General features: G+C 36.5%; 1 protein-coding gene across 2 annotated transcripts; it reads right to left on the bottom strand.

Moving 5' to 3' along the window:
- Window positions 1-7,106: 7,106 nt before the first annotated feature.
- LOC108173858 (MADS-box protein AGL24-like) lies at window positions 7,107-10,965 on the bottom strand. Of its 2 annotated transcripts, none has more exons than XM_070827011.1 (11): window positions 10,300-10,965; window positions 10,102-10,155; window positions 9,934-9,949; window positions 9,579-9,640; window positions 9,343-9,376; window positions 9,199-9,260; window positions 8,973-9,075; window positions 8,794-8,835; window positions 8,304-8,440; window positions 7,532-7,725; window positions 7,107-7,385 (listed from the first exon to the last, which is right to left on the bottom strand). In XM_070827011.1, exons 1-11 carry the CDS (start codon window positions 10,482-10,484, stop codon window positions 7,273-7,275), a joined length of 1,002 nt encoding a protein of 333 aa, XP_070683112.1. In that variant the 5' UTR covers window positions 10,485-10,965; the 3' UTR covers window positions 7,107-7,272. The 2 variants fall into 2 exon arrangements, with proteins under 2 accessions (XP_070683112.1, XP_070683113.1); XM_070827012.1 differs by having other exon boundaries at window positions 7,107-7,364.
- Between the last annotated feature and the right edge of the window lie 9,602 nt (window positions 10,966-20,567).

Below are 20,567 nucleotides of genomic sequence, written 5' to 3'. Positions count from 1 at the left end.
TCACGTCTCTTGCCAATAAGGGCATAATCGTCAATACATATACTCGGAGAGAAATTACATAGGAAAATTTGGGACGGGTCGTCACATTTCCGATAACATTTTTAATCGTTGTGTCAAGGCACGTGTCATTATCTGAAAAGACAATTATTGGTGATGGATTTTTGATAAGATTTTTAACCAATCACGTCGTGCCACATGTCACAATCCGATTACAATTTTTGAGGATAGATTTCCACCAGATTTTTAACAAATCACGACATGCCACGTGGCATTATCTACAACCTAATCTTTTCTGAATCCTTCATATAATCCACCATCCATCCTCATAAATCTCACACCAATTTTCTCAAGATCTCTATCATTATTCATAGTTTCTGCTTCCTTCTTCGCCAAAATCCCTATCATTATTCATAGTTTTTGCTTCATTCTTCACCAAAATCCCTATCATTATTCATAGTTTCTGCTTCATTCTTACAATGTCTTATTCTTCTTCTTCAAAGATGATGTGGGAAATCGATCAAGAAGAGGAAGAATTGTTTAACCAATCAGAAGGAATGTTCAATGTTGGGGATTGGGCCCAAAATGAGATGGAAGAGGATGACGAGCGTAGACGGAGAGATGATGAATCAAGAATGGCAGGAGCCTCACAATCCCGTCGAGTCGTCCAAGCCGTGGCTCATATCTGCAGGCCCAACCGTGCTGTAAACATTGATAGAAACAGGCAACGATGAGGTCAGGAGCTCTTGAACGATTATTTTGTTCGTAACAGTGCATTTCCTGATACATACTTCCGACGTCGTTTTAGAATGGAACGACATTTGTTCAACAAAATCATGGGCGCTGTTTGCAACCATGATTCTTACTTTGTGCAAAAGCCGGATGCTTTTGGTGTTATGGGTCACCTGCCTGAGCAAAAAATTACTGCTGCTTGCGGATGCTTGCATATGGAGCAGCTGCAGACCAAGTGGACGAGATAACGAGGATGGGAAAATCAACCATTCTTGAGTCCCTAATGAGGTTTTGTTCGACAATCGAATCTATCTATACCGCAGAGTACCTCCGGAGACCTATTCATATGGACTTGCAAAGGTTTCTGAAGAAAGGCGAGATGCGAGGTTTTCCAAGAATGATTGGAAGCATTGATTGTATGCACTAGACTTGGAAAAACTATCCAAGTGCATGGCAAGGCGCTTATGGGGACATAAAAAGATCAAAAAGTATCATTTTGGAGGCGGTGACGTCTTTTGATACATGGATTTGGCACGCCTTTTTTGGGGTTTCGGGAGCTCAAAATGACCTCAACGTCCTTGCCCAATCCCTAGTGTTCAACGATGTCCTGCAAGGAAAGGCACCAAAAGTCACGTATGAGGTCAACGAATATATGTACGACGGGCCATACTACCTAGCTGATGGCATTTACCCAAGGTGGTCAACATTTGTCAAAACAGTGCCACGTTCGCGAAGTGCAAAGGAAAAACACTTTGCAAGATGTCAAGAGGGGCGCAGGAAGGATGTGGAGCATTGTTTCGGTATCCTCCAAGCTCGTTGGGCGATCATCAGAGGTGGTGCCAGATTGTTTGATGTAGAGTCGCTTCGATCTATCATGATGACGTGCATCATTCTTCACAACATGATTGTGGAAGATGAGTACGATTATGAAGCCGTTGATGAATATGAACCAGACACGATGAACAATTCAAGAACACGTATATATTGTGCTCATGACACCACCGATGAGCCCATGCAACACTAGCCATTAGAAAGGGATGGACGTTACAATGAAATGATCATTCAACGGTATACTGCACTTCAAAGGCCATATATGCACAATGCCCGCCAAATTGACTTGATAGAGCACCAATGGGAATTGAGGGGTGCTAAAGATACTTAAGTTCATTAGTGTTTGTTTTTATTTGGTGTGTTTATTTTATTTTATGTGGTGTGTTTTTTTAGTTCATTTAGTGAGTTGAAATGTAATTTTATTTGGTGTTTGTTTTTATTTGGTGTGTTTTTATGGTGTGTTGATGTTATTTTATTTTGTGTGTTTAAATGTGTTTTGAATAAAGTAATAAATTCAATAAATTGGAAACAACATAAAGTACTAAATTCAATAAATTACCAAATGAAATAAATATACTTTTAGTTTAAATAAAGTACTAAATTCAATAAATTGGAAACAACATAAAGTACTCTATTCAATGAATAAGAAATTACAACCCTAATTGATTGGAAAATTATGGGTTCGTGAATGGATAACCATCACCTAACCAATTTATGGTGCTAGGATGATCTTCTCTTGTCGTGCTAGGATGATCTTCTCTTGTCGTGCTAGGATGATCTTCTCTTGTCGTGCTAGGACCATCTCCTCTTGCTCTCGCTTCTCTTGCACGCCTCCTTCGCACCACGTCCGTTTTCTCCGACTTCCAAAAATATTTAGAGTCTGGAGACTTCCCTTCTAAAGGCTCATTCATAATGTCACGATCTCGTTCAACCATTCTTTCTTCTTTTCTATGTTCCCTTTCTTACCGAAGTAGTTCTCTTTCTCTCTCATCAGCTTCAAATTTTTTCTCAAAAGTTGTAGCTTTTGCATCATTTCTAGCCTTATTAGCCTTAAATTTAGCCATTTCTTGGGCCAAATTCAATTCACCTTGGCTGGCAAGTTCTTCCATATACTTTGCATAATCATTCTTGGAAGCATTACCTTTTCTCTTTGAAGCCTTCTTACCTTGAGGCCTAATTGGAAAACGGGTCGACCCCGACGCTTGTTCAATGGGGGGTGTTTCAGGCACTTCTTCATAATCATCTTCATCATGATCATGCGAGGCATGCTCGGGTGTAGAGTGTAGAGGGGTGCTGTTCATGAAAACTTCTGGACCGACATGCACAACTCTAAATTTAGGACAATCTTTGACAATATTCCAACATTCAAACCGGGTGAATGTTTTGTTTTTGCTTTTGGTTTTGGCACCATACCAAGCTTGTGCTTGAAGTTCCTATACAATGCGGGAGAATAAATAATTATAATGAGAATAGGTAACAAATAAATAATACAAACAAATAATTATAATGAAAGTAGGTAACAAATAAATAATACAAACAAATAATTATAATGAAAGTAGCTAACAAATAATTATAATGAAAGTAGGTAACAAATAATACAAACAAATAAATATAATGAAAGTAGCTAACAAATAATTATAATGAAAGTAGGTAACAAATAAATAATATAAACAAATAATTATAATGAAAGTAGGTAACAAATAAATAATACAAACAAATAATTATAATGAAAGTAGGTAACAAATAATACAAACAAATAAATATAATGAAAGTAGCTAACAAATAATTATAATGAAAGTAGGTAAACAAATAAATAATACAAACAAATAAATATAATGAAAGTAGCTAACAAATAATACAAACAAATAAATAATATATTGTTACTTGATCCGCTAAATTTTTCCCACTTCGAAGATTACCACTAGCTTGTGCCAAGGCATCTCTCCACGTACTAAACGATTGACTAAGTAATTTCCAACGACTGGACATCGATTCTTTAGTTCTTTGCCCACCCATTTTCTCAAGATAATTGGTATGAATAAGACTCCACATTTCTCGCAACTGCATCTCATTACCCGTAATCGAATCATGAGTAACTTGAACCCAACTAGTACACAACGCAACATCTTCAAGAAGCGTCCAATTCGTACCTGCTTGAGTAGTCATTTTGTTGGAAAAAAAATGGATTGAAACTTTGAGAGAAAGATAGGAATATGGTTGAAAGTAGTTGAGAAAATATGAACTTGTGGTGTATGGTAGAAGATAATGAGAAGGTATTTATAGAAAAGTAAAATCAAATTTTTTTATAATTTTTCATAATTTTTTTTCGGATTTTTTACATTTTTTTTAATTTTTATTCACCTAATTAATCTCTGCCGTTGGATTTAAAAAAATTTAAATTCCAACACTCCAGATTGTGCCAAGTGTCACAACGGTAACATTTTAGATTTTAAAATTGTTTTTTTTTAATTTACAAAGCCTAATAACGTGGACCGTTGATCTTAGATCAAACGGATGAAATTAAATGAGATTTTTAAATGTTTTTTACTGTTGGAAATCCAACGGTCCATAAAATAGGACCGTTTCAATCGAACGGACATGGGGAAGCCACGTGGCTTCCCCAACGGTAACTTTTCTCAACTAACGTCGCGGGCCCCAACCCTGTTTTTTTGTCGGATGACTCACGCCCACACGCGCGTGAAACGCACTCGCCTGACGCAGCCCTCGGGCTGACAATCCTTGACGGGCCTGCTCCTTGGGCCTCGCCTGTCGCTCGGGCTTCCCAACGCTGGAGGTAATCCCCCCCAGCAATTTGCTACTGTTTGGAGGCCTGGCCCCCGAGCAACCTCCCCCGCTGGAGGTGCTCTTATGGGAGAGCCTGCGGACCACATCTCTCCTTGCCGTTGATTGAAAGTAGATGCAAATCCCAAAACCCAAAGCATCACCTCTACCGACTCTCAGTGATCTCTCAAATTCGAAAATATCAACACCACGGACTCAAATCACCTCACCATCGACTCTGTCTATTCCACTCTCTCCCCGTCATAACTCTTTCATCCACCTTCCCCAATTACAAATAAATCTGGAAAAGAAAAAACAGAAAAAGCAGAGGACGAAAGAGAGAAAAACGGCTTCAAGCCTTCATCCATTACTCTCAACCTTTCATTTCTAATCTGTCATCATTCATGGCTTTCAATCTTTCCTTAATAATTATTTAATTTATTAATAATTAATTAATTTTTTATTCCAATTGCCTAAAGAGTGAGCCCAGCTCCTGCCACGTTATCATTTAAAAGCTAAATTGAATGGGAAAGAGATCCTCTCTAGATCCCTTCCATCAAATTCATCCAATCAATCAATTCGAATCTTGAAATTTGATCTAACGACTATAAATAGGAAACTCCTTTAAAAGTTATAATAACTTGAGCTGTTAGATCAAATTTCAAGGACCCGGATTAGGTGATTGGGTGGAATGGATCTGGAGAGGATCCCTTCCCAATTGAATAAATATTTAACAGATGTCTGACATTGCAACGAATTCATAAATTGAGGTATGACATTGCAATGTTTAAAACATGAGGTATGAGATTGTGTCGGGTATTTACGCTATAAATTATTAGCAATAACAAATACCAAATTATCAAACAACAACAACAAAAACAAAGTCTTATCTCATTATGTGAGGTCAGCTGTATAAATCTTCAAATGCCATTGCGCTCGATTTTGCATTAAGTCTTCCGTAAACTCTAAGTACTCCATGTTTGTTCTTAAAGTTTCTTTCCAAGTCTTCCTAGGTTTTCTTTTACCCATTTTTCCTTAAACATCTGTCTCATAGTCACATTTTCTAACCAGAGTATCTGTAGGTCTTCGGTTCACATGTCCAAATCGCATTAACCAATTTTCTCTCATCTTATCTTCATTTGTGGTCACTTCTACTTTACATCAAATATTCTCGTTCCTAAAATGGGGAAAGAGCCTTAACTTTTTCTTTTGACTTCTTGTTCTTCGCTCTATAAATTCTCATCTTTTTTTATTTTTATTTTTTATTTTTGTTTCCTCTTCTTCTATTTTGCTTTGTAATTCCCATTCTTCGATGGAGTGTAGTGAGGGAAACGCGATGGCCAAAGAGAGAAAGTCGTGGTATAGAGAGACAAGAAGTCGAAGTGGTGAGAAAGTTTTTGCGATTTTGGGTTATATTTGGATTTTCTTCCCAGAAAAATATTGCACTCCACCTAGGCAACCTGTCTAGGTCGCCTAGGAGCGCTTAGGCAGCCGTCTAGGTCGCCTAGGAGCACCTAGGCTGGCGTCTAACAGCTCACCGATTTTTCCTAACGTTTTGGACATAACGCAATGGCAAACCGAATCCTAGCTCTTAGGCCAATTTTTAGAACAATGGTTTTATCCTTGTATAAGGTCTTCCAACATTCCTTCTTAGCCTTAACCTCTTCATTTACTTCTTCATTTCACCACCAAGATTTATTTTGATGTGGAGCAAAACCCTTGGACTCTCCTAATACCCCTTTTGCAACATTTCAGATACAATTAGCCATGAAATCTCACATTTGACTAGCATTCCCCTTTGTATCGCAAATGAATTGGGTGAGTACTTTCTCGTTGAAAGTGACTTGTATTTCTCATTTTAGATTCCACCATCTAGTTCTTCCATATTTAAGGGTTTTGTTCCTTTTTCTATCTGTTTTAATACGTACATTCATCACCAACATGTGATGTTGGTTAGTCAGACTCTCTCCCGGTAAAACTTTGCAATCCTTACTAGTTATATGATCCCTTTCCTCATTAAAAAGAAATCTATCTATGTTACGATGACATACTCTTGTAGGTGATCACATGCTATTCTCTCTTCTTAAATGAGGTATTGTCTAGAAAGAGATCATAGGCCATTGCAAAATTCAAAATGTCTTTCCCCTCCTCGTTTCTCTGTCCAAAATCATGACCACCATGAAACCCTCTGTATTTGCTTGTCTCCTTGCCTACATGTCTATTTAAATCCCCTATTGTGAGTAGCTTCTCCCTGTGAGAGAGTCCTTGAACCAATACTCCAAGATCTTCCCAAAATTTGTCCTTCAAACTCTCACCTAACCCAACTTGAGGTGCATACACACTAATCACATTGATGAGTTCTTGTCCTAGTATAATTTTGATTGCTATAATTTTATCCCTAGCCCTTTTAACATGTACATCTTTTGTTAGAGTCTCCACAATGATGCCAACATTGCTTCTCGATCTGTTTATGATCGAATGCCAAAGCTTAAAACCTATGTTTTCGAAATCTTTTGCCTTAAGACCAACCCACTTAGTTTCCTAGAGGCACATAATACTTATCCTTCTCCTCAATACAACTTCAACTACACTTACCACATTTTTCACATCATATTTGTATCATCTCTTTAATAGAGGAATGGCGTATCAACATATGTGGGTTGAATCTCTATTATAGAGATGATACAAATGTGATATGAAAAATATGATGAGAGTAACTTTTTTTTTACTATGTAAAACGTCATGCATGCATATACTATATAGCATGATAGCAACAAGGGAAAAGTTCATTACGGATTCTTACAGTTCTGTATTGACATTCAACAAGGTAATAAGACTCGAAGGAAAAGCAGTAAAATCATGCGAGTAGTAACCACAACATATATATATATATATATATATAATGTCAGAGTTGTATATATATATAAAATGTCAGAGTTGGTTTTGATCTTGATTGGGGTGCAAGATGCTTGGTGGTGGATTGAACTGTGACGACATATAGAGTCCTCGTCCCCCTGAAGACGCTGCAGGAAAGTGTTCATTTTCTGTCAATAAATTTATTTATTTTTCAATTATTTCAATTCCTTGCACGATGACTTGGTCATTGTTTAGTTGCATGAACTGTAGAGAAATAATAAAGGTGCTTTTTTTTCCAAGGATATAATTATCAGAACATGCAAAAGAGAAATACCTGTCGGATAGAAATCCTTCCACGCGGACAAGTTGACATCGATAACTTGTCCTAATTCTTGACGCTGCAAACTATTATTGTCATCCTCCAAACCATTTCCTGTGCTGCGATGCTCATCAACACTCCTATTTTGTCCGCTAACAAGTGCTGATTGGAAAGCTATGGCGTCAAATCTACTTTCAGCTGGCTGATCTCTAATCCTCACCAAGCGGAAAAAATCATTGATTTAACTAACACGAAACTAATAAGTTTTCATTAACCTATATATAACTGTAATGATATATAGATTAATATATGTGTGTGTGTGTATATATATATTCAGGTTCTTTAAAGGAAGCGATTTTAGTTTTTGCAAAAAAAAAATGAAGATTAATTGTGGGACTTACTCATATCGAACTTCAATGATTCGAATCGTCTATTTTATAAGTTTCGATTTATAAATCATCCTTCAAAAAATTCAATTCAATCCAAATTTGCCCTATTATATTTGTTTCGATGAAATTTCAATATTTATTAGCATAATGTTCATCAAATAAACTCAATTAGATGCCTCAAATATTTTTAAATTGGTTAATATTTTACAAAGATAATCTATGAGGTTCATTGAATGATAAACAATTCGACCTGTGAAGTCTGATGTAGTGTGGTGCCCCCAACTAATTCCTTTTTTTTTTTTTGTTGGAAAAAAAAGGGCATCTATTTCTTTAAGGGCGCTCTCTGTATATATGCATGTCTGGCCAGTAAAATTCGTATATAATATATTTATAATCACCTTAGGGGAAGAAAGCCATTTGAATTCAAAAAGTTTACAATCTGAACTTGTGGATCTCCTTGTAGAAGCCAATCAACTAGAATATTGTGTGGACTTCCTGTAACAAGTTCATGTATATTTGTTGTAGCTGTAGGTAGCTGCAAACGTATATACACAGTTCAACATATTAAATAATGAATACTTTATGTTATTTCCTTCTTGGCATGCATACTTGAAGTATATGCTCTTATGACGAGTTATTAATTTTTCGGCGACCATCATTACGGGATGTTATTACTTCATTCACATTATAATATATGTATTAGCATAATATAATCTAGAAGTGAGACATCAAACTTTCTCATCCACAAATGTTATACCACCTGTAAAGATAACATCATGTGGCTAGCTATGTCCGCGACATGCTTATAAAGGTTTCTCCATATAAAGTTAGGACGAAAAAAGTTTACTATAAAGATAAAGTACACACAAAAATGCTACTTTAACAGACCTGTAGTATTGTAGCATAAGAATCATACTCCTCCAGAACTTGCTGTACATGTTTTGCCATGAATTAATGTCATTAGTTATAAATTTCAGCTGAAATTAATATAAACGACATGCATAGTAACAGGTGTAGTTGCAGCTAGGAGCATACCAGCAAAGTACTGTATTCAGTATATAACATACCTTGCGCACGCGCAAACGTTTTAGAGTTTCCTCAAGGATCTGTTCCCGGTACTCGGCCTCATGCAATGTCCTGATTTCAGAGAGATCCTCTCCTTCAAAGATCCTGCTATCGACACTTCACATATAAGAGGAATGCATACATAGGGTGCTTGCTAATTATAGTAATTTGTCGGTGATCGGAGACATGAGCGCTATAGGGTTTAGGGTTTTGTAAATATAGCAGCACCTTAGTCGATTTCCCATTTCTTCCAATTTTGATTTGCAGCATACGATGTCTTGTTGAATCTCCTGTAATTAATTCAGAAATAGGGATTTAAATATGAAGCCGTGTCAATCAACTTGTATGTGCTTGAATATGTTCATAAATTACCTCCAGTTGATCCGAATCAGTACCACTCATCGGACTGCATCCATCGATTACATGAAATCATAGCAACAATCACCATACGGTCAGTACAATAGAGTACTACTGCTATACTCACCAACTTTTGTTCACCAAATAAATTGACTAGCTAATGTATCATTTGACCAGGAATTTTGGTAAAAGATTACATTAGAAATTTAACTAAGCAGGGTGAAGAACATAGACAAGTAGGGAACCAAGACCTGGTTGCTTGATAGGTTTGATCAACTTCCCTCCACAATTTACCAAGAACGCTTTGGAGAAACTGCATATTTAACCATCACTTCAATAAAAATCTGAAAGAGATAAAGATATTAATTGATGAAAGGAAATTAATTTTGCAAACAATTTTCTCTTTTTGCACACCCATGTTTGTTTTTGTTCATTGATTTTCTTTTTCTTTATTCAACTCAAATGCTAGAAATAAACAGGAGTGTGCATGAGGACAAAAAGAGTGTGTGAAATTGTTTCCTAATTGAAAACATATATATACAAATAAATAAACAAATTTACATATAATTCTTGGAAGGATGTAACTTATGAGTGCTGCTTATTTACCTCTTGATTAAGCTGACTTTATAATTGCATAAGTTGATCCAAACGGAGAGCAAGGCATCGTACCAGAAGGGTAAATGAAAAACCATGCATCAAAAGGAACACAAGAAATATTACATGCTCCGATCGAATGTGATCACAACCATAATCTGATGGTCAATATCTGCTTACCGTCCTCGCCGATTGGCAGGAAGATTAATATACCGTGCCAGAATCTCTTCAATGCTTCAGTACCATCAAACAAAAAACAAAAGAACAAATATTCCATGACATATATTAGCATTTACAGATTAATCTGACTGCTAATTAAACAAAAGAACAAAAAGAATAACAATATTTCTTGAACAAAAAGAATAACAATATCACTACCTTTTATTTCCAGAGAAGAGACTAAGTCTCCCAGATGAAGAAAATATGATGAGAGCAACATCAACATCGCAGAGAACAGAGAGTTCATAGGCTTTCTTGATAAGCCCGTTTCTTCTTTTTGAGAAAGTGACTTGCCTATTGGTCGTATTCTCAATCCTTTTGATCTGAAGCTTCACTCTCCCCATATTTAACTATGCAAAAATAATAAAAAATTCTTGCCCCTTTCCTGTTCTATTTTGTGAAACCTAGCAGGCCAGCTATATAGCTGTATGGTAAGGGATAAAGAGAAAGAGGATAAATCTTTCGCTCTCACATAGACATCTCAAAATCGAAGGTAGGAGAAGAAAGTAAAGGAGAGAAAGATATGGAGTAAATATACTAGTTTATGTTAGGCCATTTACGAAATTAGCTGACAAGAGAGAGAAAATAAGAGAGCGATCTGGCGGTGCAAGGTTAGGCAACCTATGAAAAAAATCTATCAGTGATAGGATAACATCACTCCATAATTAACAGTTTAACCTAAATCTGTCCAAGCCATATTTGCAACGTACTTTGAGCACACACGAAAGATTATTGTATAGAGAGGGCTAATCATGATTGACTATTTTAAAATTATATTATCAGGAACTTCAGCTTTCATTGTCAACCACTTCCGAAAATAGATTGGAATAGTAAAGTTAAAGTTTTGAAGATAACTATAAAGATTAAACACAAAAGAAGTTTTCCATAAAATAACATTTTTATGGATATTGTTGTAGCATGAGTCATGAGTGAATAGGGAGCTAGTTTGCAAATGCCAAAGAAAAAACAAGTATGCTGACCTAATACATGATCTAAATATGCAGAGAGTACTAGACAAGGGCTTGTGAGAGGGGTCCCATTTAGCACATAGAGAGCATACGGTGCGCAGGTTTTCGCATAAATGTCGAGGAATATTTTTCCGCAACCAACAGTTATCGCTCACTCCCACGACGCACCTCTGCATGTTGGTGTCTCCGATCACATCCTTTTTGAACTTGAGTCCGAGAATTTGTTGCCGAGCATTGTGTATAACTTTGATCTGACACTTTTGATGCCGAGGACTGTGTTCAAAAGTTAAAATGGGGGAAATCTGTCCGAGTTTCGATTTATGCTTTTAAGATACATTGACAAAGTTCATGTGAGTGAATGCTTCTGATGTAATAATCTTGGAAGAAATTCTGGTTTGTATTCAAGAACCAAAGTGCCGTAATCTAATCTCCACCCCTGAAGGAATCTGTTGTGTTTCCAAAATTAGCAGATACAACGTGTGCAGCAATGTTTTTTTTTTTTTTTTTTTTGGATAGAACTTTTGACACACCTCTGCATGTTGGTGTCCCCAATCATCCTCATCCCAAGTTAGAATCTAAGGGTGTGTTTGTTGCATCGGACTATCTCGGATTGGATTAACTTCAGGAACTAAGTTAGACTAGCTTGACTTAGACTAAACAGGATAAAAATAGTAAAGTGTCTGGTGCAATGACGGACTAAGTATCGGACTAATAAATTGACCCAATTTTTTTGTTAATAGGAGAACAGGAAATTAAGAAAGAAATGCAACGCCACATTCCAGAACTTTAGAATTAAACCCAAAATAAACAAAATTAAACCCAAACAAACAAAATTAAACCCAAAAAAAGAAAATTAAAGAAATTTAACGTCAAAACTAAACTCAGAACTGGAATGATGATGGGCAGTGTAAAGCACTAGAAAATGGAGATGAGCAAAGCATGCCAGTTATGACAAAGACCACACACTGTATATTCCTTCGAGAATGAGACTTTGAGGCCCTAACAAAATTAACCCAGAACTCAAAATTAAACCAAAAAAAAGAAAAGGAAATGAAAGAAATTAACATTAAATTAAAGCTAGAACTCCACCCTGCAACACCAAACCCATATAAGTTTTCCTACCAACCAAACAAAATTAACCCATAACCCCAGAAGGTCCAAGAATGCTTTAGAGTGTGCGACTGCAGCACTATTCCTTTCGGTGGCTTCGATGACACCGAATCTTGGTCGTCGACGATCTCTTCTTCTTTGAGCTCGTCGTCGTCCTCCCTCGACGATACCGAATCTTGGTCGCACAAAAGATGAAGGTGGGTCACCGTCGACGGCCTAGCCATGATGACGGCTACGCAGAAGAAGATGGAGCGTGGAAGGACCGGGGGGGGGGGGGGTTTAGCAAGCGAAAGTGGGGATTGGATGTTGGCCTGGTTTCCTTCTTATAGTCCTTGCTAATACCAAGCGAAAGCGTGGGATTAGGTTGAGAGCTTTAGCGAAGCACGCAGGGACTCGTAGTCGAGGCGAGTCCCATTTATTTTAGTCCCACAACCTACCAAACGTAGGATTATAGTTCTACTTCAGGTAGTCCAAGCCAATCCCTAGGTGTAACAAACGTGCCCTAAAGGGTAATAATGTAACAATTACAAACTACAGTGGGAGCTGGGCTACATGTTTTATAATTTACAACACTAAAATTTTGGCTTGTAGATTTCATTACTTACAATAGTGTGTTTCGAGGGTTTTTAACAGATTCTGCAAACGAGACAATAGTGAATATCATGCAAAATATTGGAATCCACCCTGGATGTTCTCAATTAACTGGATGTTTTTCTTTTCAATGACATGCAACTAATCATATACCTGATGACAGCTTTTACTGACAAAGCATTTATTTTTCATAGAACAAAATAAATTTTAAATACTTTTTAATATAAAGATAATAACAAATTAAATCAAAATTAGATTATTTTTTTTATTTTGTAAAAAAATGCTCTGTTTATATAAATAAATAATTAATTAGAGGCAACGAGAATTGTACTTGTTGCAAGAGAGATTTTTTAGTGTGATCGGTACACAGGATGGTACATCACGTGTCATTAAATAAATAATAAAATATATATGCTAAAAAGTTAATAATTTAAAAAATAAAATTTCTCACTATTTCTCCTGTTGCAAAGCAAAGTTGGCTGAGATCAAAATTGACTAATAATTTGATTTGAACAAGACTTGAGAGACTGCTTCCGCCGCTTCCAAGCTCGCCAACCCCCACACCGCCAACAATATTTGAACAAGATGTCAGCGTAATATTTGTTGAATAGTAAAGCTAAAGTTTTAAAGACACCCACAAAGATTAAACATAAAACAACAAGATTTTGTACAAAAATACAATTTTATGGATGAGGTTGTAACATGGCTCATGAGTGAACAAAGAGCATACGGTGCGAGGTTTGCATAAATGTCGAAGAGGAATTTTCTGCTACTAAACACTTAGCAAATACAACATGTGTTAGCAAACATTTTTTTGAACAGAACTTTTGACGCACCTCTGCATGTTGGTGTTTCCGACCATCCTCATCTCAAGTTACTCAAGTTAGAATCTCAAGCTACAACTACAGTGAGAGCTGCTTGGGATGCAGGTTTCATATTTTTTGGCCAACATTTTGATATTCGAGGGTTTTTAAGTCTATCTCCAACCGAAGGTTGGCCAGAGGGCTTGTTTTAGCCATCTGACCCTCCAAGATACTAATATTTTAATGAACAGTACAGTGTCATATTTGCCTCCATCTCTAACCGAGGACCAAATGGCCAGAGGGCTTGTTTTAGCCCTATCACAAAAAATCATCTCCAACCGAAGGCCATGTAAGAATATGAAGGTTCTAGATAGTGACAAGTGTCAAGAGATTAAGAAATAAGCAAAACAGTTAGGATTGTTTACTTAGTGTGTAAGGAAAAGCTGTGACTATAAATACTTATAATTGTTCTGTAAGATTCATTCATTCAATACAATCAAAGAACTATTCAATGATAAAATCTCTCTCTCTCTCTCTCTCTCTCTCTCTCTTTCTCTCTCTCTCTCTCTCTATCTCTTGTGTCTTATTTTATGAGAAAACTCCATTGCAAAAGCTACATTTTCTGCATTCTAACATGGTATCTTCGCTGGTTGAGGGTTCGTCTTCTCCGTCCTGAGTTCCGTTCTGCTTCCGCACATCTTCTCTGGAGATTGGTACATAATTCTCTTTCTTATTTGATCCTGCAAGTTCTTATCTATGTGAATTTGCGATCTGAGGTTTGCGTCTGCTGATTGCTCGCCATATGTTTGATGAAATGTCTGACTGAAGATCTTCTCTTTCTGCTCTGCAATTATCTACTCTTTCTCTTGATTTTGATTTCGTCCTTTGTATAATCAAGATTGTGAAGTTTGAAACCCTACTTTTTCAAAGATTTTCGTGAAAATTCCTCAATTCGTTGAAGCTGTTATAGCGATATGGTGACTTCTACTCAGTTGCAAATTGTGCAATCTCCGATTACGAATCTTATTCCGAATGTTCATACATCAGTTACTGTGAAATTAGATGATACAAACTATCTCGTTTGGCATTATCAATTACAATTGCTGCTTGAAAGTCATGGCATTCTTGGCTTTGATGATGGATCTCGTCGATGTCCTACTTGATTTGAGCAAGATTCCGAGGTTGAAGGAGTTGAAACTGATGACTTTAAAATCTGGAAAATCATACAACTCATCATTGCCACACTTTCTCCCACTGCTATGTCTTGCATTATTGGGTGTATGACTTCGTATGATATGTGGACCAATTTGAAAGATAGGTTCTCTACTGTCACCAAGGCTAGTATTTTCCAGATGAAAACTGAGTTACAGAACATTAAGAAAGGTACTGATTCTGTTTCTCTATATCTTCAACGCATCAAGGATGCTAGAGATCATTTGTCTGCAGCTGGTGTGTTTTTTGATGATGATGATGTGGTGATTTTAGGCCTCAAGGGGTTACCGGCTGAATATAACACTTTCAAAACTGTTATTCGAGGACGAGACAATGTTATCTCCTTGAAAGATTTCAGAGCACAATTATTGGCTGAGGAAGCTACTATTGAAAATCATACAGTTTCTGAAACCTTTGCAACTGCTATGCTTGCTCAAAACAACACTGGCAAAGGCAAAGCATTAATGCTTGGTGATCATGTTGTTGGAAGTTCCTCTGATGGTTCATCTCACTCTTCAACTCACAATTCTGGCCCTTCTCATACTGCTAATTCTGGAGGTTTTTCCAATATCAATGGCGGTTTTTCTAATTCTGGTTTTCGAGGCCGAGAAAGAGGCAGAAACAATTTTTACTCAAACTCCTTATTCAATGGTGTTCCTAATAATGGTGCTGGAATTCTTGGTTCACCAAAGCCTCATATATCTACTTGTTCCGAGCATGGTTATGATATTCCTGTATGTCAAATTTGTAACAAAAAGGGTCACATAGCTTCCGATTGTTTTCAAAGGCATTCTACTTCCACATCTTCATCCTCCAGAGTTTAGTGTCAGATTTGCTGGAAGTTTGGACACACTGTCATTCAATGCTATCACTGGGCTAATTTTTCTTACCAAGGGAGACCACCATCACGTACTCTCACTGCCATGCACACCACTTATCAGCCTTTTGCACCTCAAGAGTCTTTTTGGGTGGCTGATACCGAAGCTACCTCACATATAACCTCGGATCTTGGTAACCTCACTCTGGCAGAACCATTTCCCAGCAATGAAACAATAACCACAGCTAGTGGTTCATGTTTGAAAATTTCTCATATTGGCTCCAATACCTTGAAAACTCCTAGCTATGCTTTTGAGTTGAAGAATATATTACATGTGCCTCGTTTATCTCAACATCTGTTGTCTATATATCGATTGTGCAAAGATAACAAATGCAGATTCATTTGTGATGAATTCTGTTTTTGGATTCAGGACAAGGTCACCGGGACAATCCTTCTTCAATGACTGTGTAGAGATGGCCTTTATCCTATCCCTTTTCATGTTCCCCAATATCTACTTTTTCAAGCACAAAAGTACACTGCATCATTTCAGCAGCAAGCATACTATCTTGGACATCATGTCAAAATAAATTTGTGGCACAAACGATTAGGGCATCCATATAATATTGTTGTCTCTACAATGTTAAATCAATCTAAAATCCCTACATCTGTTGATAATGTGTCTTCTGTTTGTACATATTGTCTAGAAGGCAAGTTAACCAAACTGCCATTTGTTTTTCCTGCCAATAAAGTTGTAAAACCCTTAGAGGTTATTCATAGTGATGTTTAGGGGTCTTCTTCTACTTTCTCAGTTGAAGGCTACAAGTATTATGTCAACTTTGTTGATGAATGTACCAGGTTTACCTGGATTTTCCCATTAATCAATAAAAGTGAAGTTTACAGTGTATTTGTTCACTTTTATAACTTCTTAGTCACCCAATTTTCAGCCTCTGTTAAAGTTTTTCAAAGTGATGGTGGTGGAGAGTATACAAGTCATAGATTTCAACAATTTTTACTTGATAAAGGTGTCATACATCATAAATCATGTCCCTATACTCTAGAATAGAATGGTCTAGCTGAAAGAAAGCATAGACACATTCTTGAGACAGCAATTACCCTTTTACAAACTGTTGCATTACCATCAAAATATTGGTTTCATGCTTGTGCCATTTTTGTTTATTTGATCAATAGGATGCCATGTCAAACTCTCAAAATGTCATCTCTTTTCTATTGTCTGTTTGGTACTTTACCTACTCTGTCTCATCTTAAAGTGTTTGGTTATGCATGTTTCCCACTGCTCAAACCTTATAACTCAACCAAGTTACAACCTAAGACAGTCTAATGTGTTTTTATAGGGTATGCAAGCCAATATAAGGGTTACTTATGTCTTAATCTAGTTTCTGGGAAATTTTTTGTTTCTAGACATGTTTTGTTTGATGAGGACAGTTTTCCTTATTCCTCACTTGTTAACTCTGATAGTGCATCTTTATCACATATTACACCACCATCAAATTCATTACACATTTCACCTTTGGTCACTTCACAAAACATCATTGTTTCACCATTTCCTCTCCCAGTTGTTTCTTTACCCTCTCAAGCCACAGTTTCCTCATCTGTTACAACCCCTAATGCCTCAGAGTGTTCCAATACATATATTCCTAGAGCTCCAAAGTTTTTTTTCTAACCCATTACTTACTCATACATCTTCTACACAGTCTGCTGTCCCTATTGATCCAGATTTTCAACCTAAAAATCTGCAAGTTGTCAATCTGATTCCTACTGTGAATTTGCATCCTATGCAAACTAGATCCAAAAGTGGGATTAGAAGAAGAAGGCTTTCTCTGCTACTGTTCAGTCTTCAGTTGATGTTATAGAACCTTCATCTTTCAAGTTTGCCAATACAATTTATGAATGGAAGGTTGCTATGCAAGAAGAAATAGATGCTATCCATGCTCAAAATACTTGGACCTTGGTTCCAATGCCTCCAGATAAGAATTTAGTGAGCTGTAAATGGGTTTATAGACTCAAGAAGCATCCAGATGGTTCCATAGCCCGATACAAGGCTCAGTTAGTAGCTAAGGGCTACAATCAAGAAGAAGGTATTGATTATACTAAGACTTTTAGTCCTGTTGTGAAACCTACTACAGTGAGGTTGATTTTGGCATTGGCTGCACACTTTAATTGGTCATTAAGGCAGTTGGATGTTAAAAATGCATTCTTGCATGGTGATCTTCATGAGGAAGTCTATATGTCTAAGCCTTAAGGGTTCCATAGTACTACTCATCATTCTTATTATGTTTGTAAACTCAACAAATCGTTGTATGGGTTGAAACAAGCTCCACGAGCTTGGAATGAGAAGTTTACAAGCTATTTGCCTAGATTGGGTTTTAAACAGTCACTTGCAGATCCTTCCTTATTTGTTCAACATTCTTCTCTTGGTACTGTGGTGCTTTTATTATATGTGGATGATATCATACTTACTGGGAGTTCATCTGCGTTGATTAATGCAGTTATTACAGATTTAACAAAGGCATTTGATATGAAGGATTTGGGGCAGTTGCACTATTTTTTGGGTTTAGAGATCAGCTATGTATCTACAGGTTTGTTTGTCTCTCAAACCAAGTATATCAGGGAGTTACTTCAAAAGGTTGATTTACAGGATTCTAAACCTTGTGCCACTCCCTATTTACCATCTCATAGACTACTTAAAAATGAAGGAACTCCTTATCATAGCCCTGATCAATATCGAAGTGTAGTAGGTGCTTTGCAGTATTTAACTTTCAGTAGGCCTGACATTGCTTTCTCAGTCAATCAGTGTTGTCAGTTTACGTATAATTCTATGGATTCTCATGTTGTGGCTGTTCAGAGGATTTTGAGATATCTTAGTGGCACTTTGGATTATGATCTTCATTTCCAAACTGGTACACTGCACTTACAAGCTTATAGTGATGCTGATTGGGCTGGTGATCCTAATGATAGGAGATCTACCTCGCGTCACATTGTTTATCTTGGTTCTAGTCCCATTTCTTGGGCTTTTAAGAAGCAACACATAGTTTCTCGGTCATCCACAGAGGCAGAGTACAGAGCTCTTGCCATTGCTGTAGCTGAGTTAGCTTGGATTCGGCAACTGCTATGTGATTTACTTGTTCCTCTTACTGTTGCTCCAGTGATATATTGTGATAATATTTCGGCTATTGCTCTTTCTTCTAATCCTGTGTTCCATTCCAGGGTCAAACATATAAAAATTAATTATCACTTTGTTTGAGAGAGGGTTATTCGCGGTGATCTCAATGTTCACCATGTTTCTTCAAAAGAGCAGTTTGCAGACATCTTGACTAAAGGCTTGTCTATTTCTTTGTTTAGCCATCATTGTTCCAATCTTATGCTTGGATCATCCAAGCATATGATTGAGGGGGGATGTAAGAATATGAAGGTTCTAGATAGTGACAAGCGTCAAGAGATTAAGAAATTAGCAAAACAGTTAGGATTGTTTACTTAGTGTGTAAGGAAAAACTGTGACTATAAATACTTGTAATTGTTCTGTAAGATTCATTCATTCAATACAATCAAAGAACTATTTAGTGATAAAATCTCTCTCTCTATCTCTTGTGTCTTATTTTCTGAGAAAACTCCATTGCAGAAGCTGCATTTTCTGCATTCTAACAGGCCAAAGGGCTATAGTATGGAATATGAATAATTGAAATAAAATGAGATAAGACAGTATAGAATGGTGAAAAATATGTGAGAAATGGTGTAGGAAAAAAATTAGAAATTAAAAAAAAAAAAAAAAAAAAAAAGGTGGTATGGGACCAAAAAAGTTCCTAAACCCTAAACCTAAAGTGGGCTGAAAGGACCAAAAAAAAAAAAAAAAAACAAACAAACAAAAAGCAAAATGGGCTAGCCAGTGGGCTGGTTGGCTGGTTGAAGATGGCTAGCCGGTTAGCCCTTTGGCCTGTTTTTGTCCTGTGGGGCCCACAAGCCATTTGGCTGGCCCTCTAGACCATTCGGTTAGAGATGGTCTAACAGATTTTGTAAATGAGGCACTAATGAATATCATGCAAAGTATTTGAATCATCCCCTTGATGTTTTCAGTTAACTGCATGTTTTTCTTTTCAATGACATGTAACCAATCATATACATGATGACACTCCCTCCATTTTCTTGGGTTAAAGTGAATATAAATGGCCTTACTAAAGGTAACCCGGGTCTTGCGGCATGTGGTGGAATTTTCTGAGATTCTGCGGGTTATTTTCTTAGTGGTTTCTCACTGAGCTTGGGGCATCTTACATCCATCTATCAATGTTTTAAAAGGCGGAGGCATGGGCGAGGCGTCTCATGGACAGTCCTGCCTAGGCGAAAGCCTTGAGGCATGAGGCGAAGCCTCACGAGACCTAAATTTTATTAATATATATTATACACAATTATATATAATATATAAAAATATAATACTTTGTAAAACAAATATTCATTGTTATTCAAAAGTGCACATATCACAAACAAATTGAACCCACATCACAAACAAGTTTAACCAAGCAATCAAATTAATCAACAATCAAACAAATAGAGTGGAAATCAAACATTTTTAGTCTTAAGTAAGTGCATATTTATATGAATTATGAGAGTTTTGAGTAATATTTGAGAAGATATGTAGTCTTAAAAAAAATAAGGATAAGATAATGTATCTTTTAAATAATATAACTTTAAAAATTAAAAACAAATAGATGTTTATCTTTTTTTTTTCCTGCTGGTAGAATATCCAAGAAAATATGCTTCTTTATCTTAAAAAAATAATAAAAACTAAAACTAAAAGATGTTTATCTATTTTGAATATGAGAAAAAAATAATATAAAAAACAAAAAGTGAACATAAAGGAAGATAGTAGGATAATAAATGTCAGCAAAGTAGGGTCATTTTAAACTTAAAAAGAAA

Source organism: Malus domestica, chromosome 08 (assembly GCF_042453785.1).
Source record: "Malus domestica chromosome 08, GDT2T_hap1".
Lineage (NCBI taxonomy): Eukaryota > Viridiplantae > Streptophyta > Magnoliopsida > Rosales > Rosaceae > Malus > Malus domestica.
The sequence above is the reverse complement of the archived record's forward strand: the minus strand, read 5'-3'. Positions and strand labels throughout refer to the sequence as shown.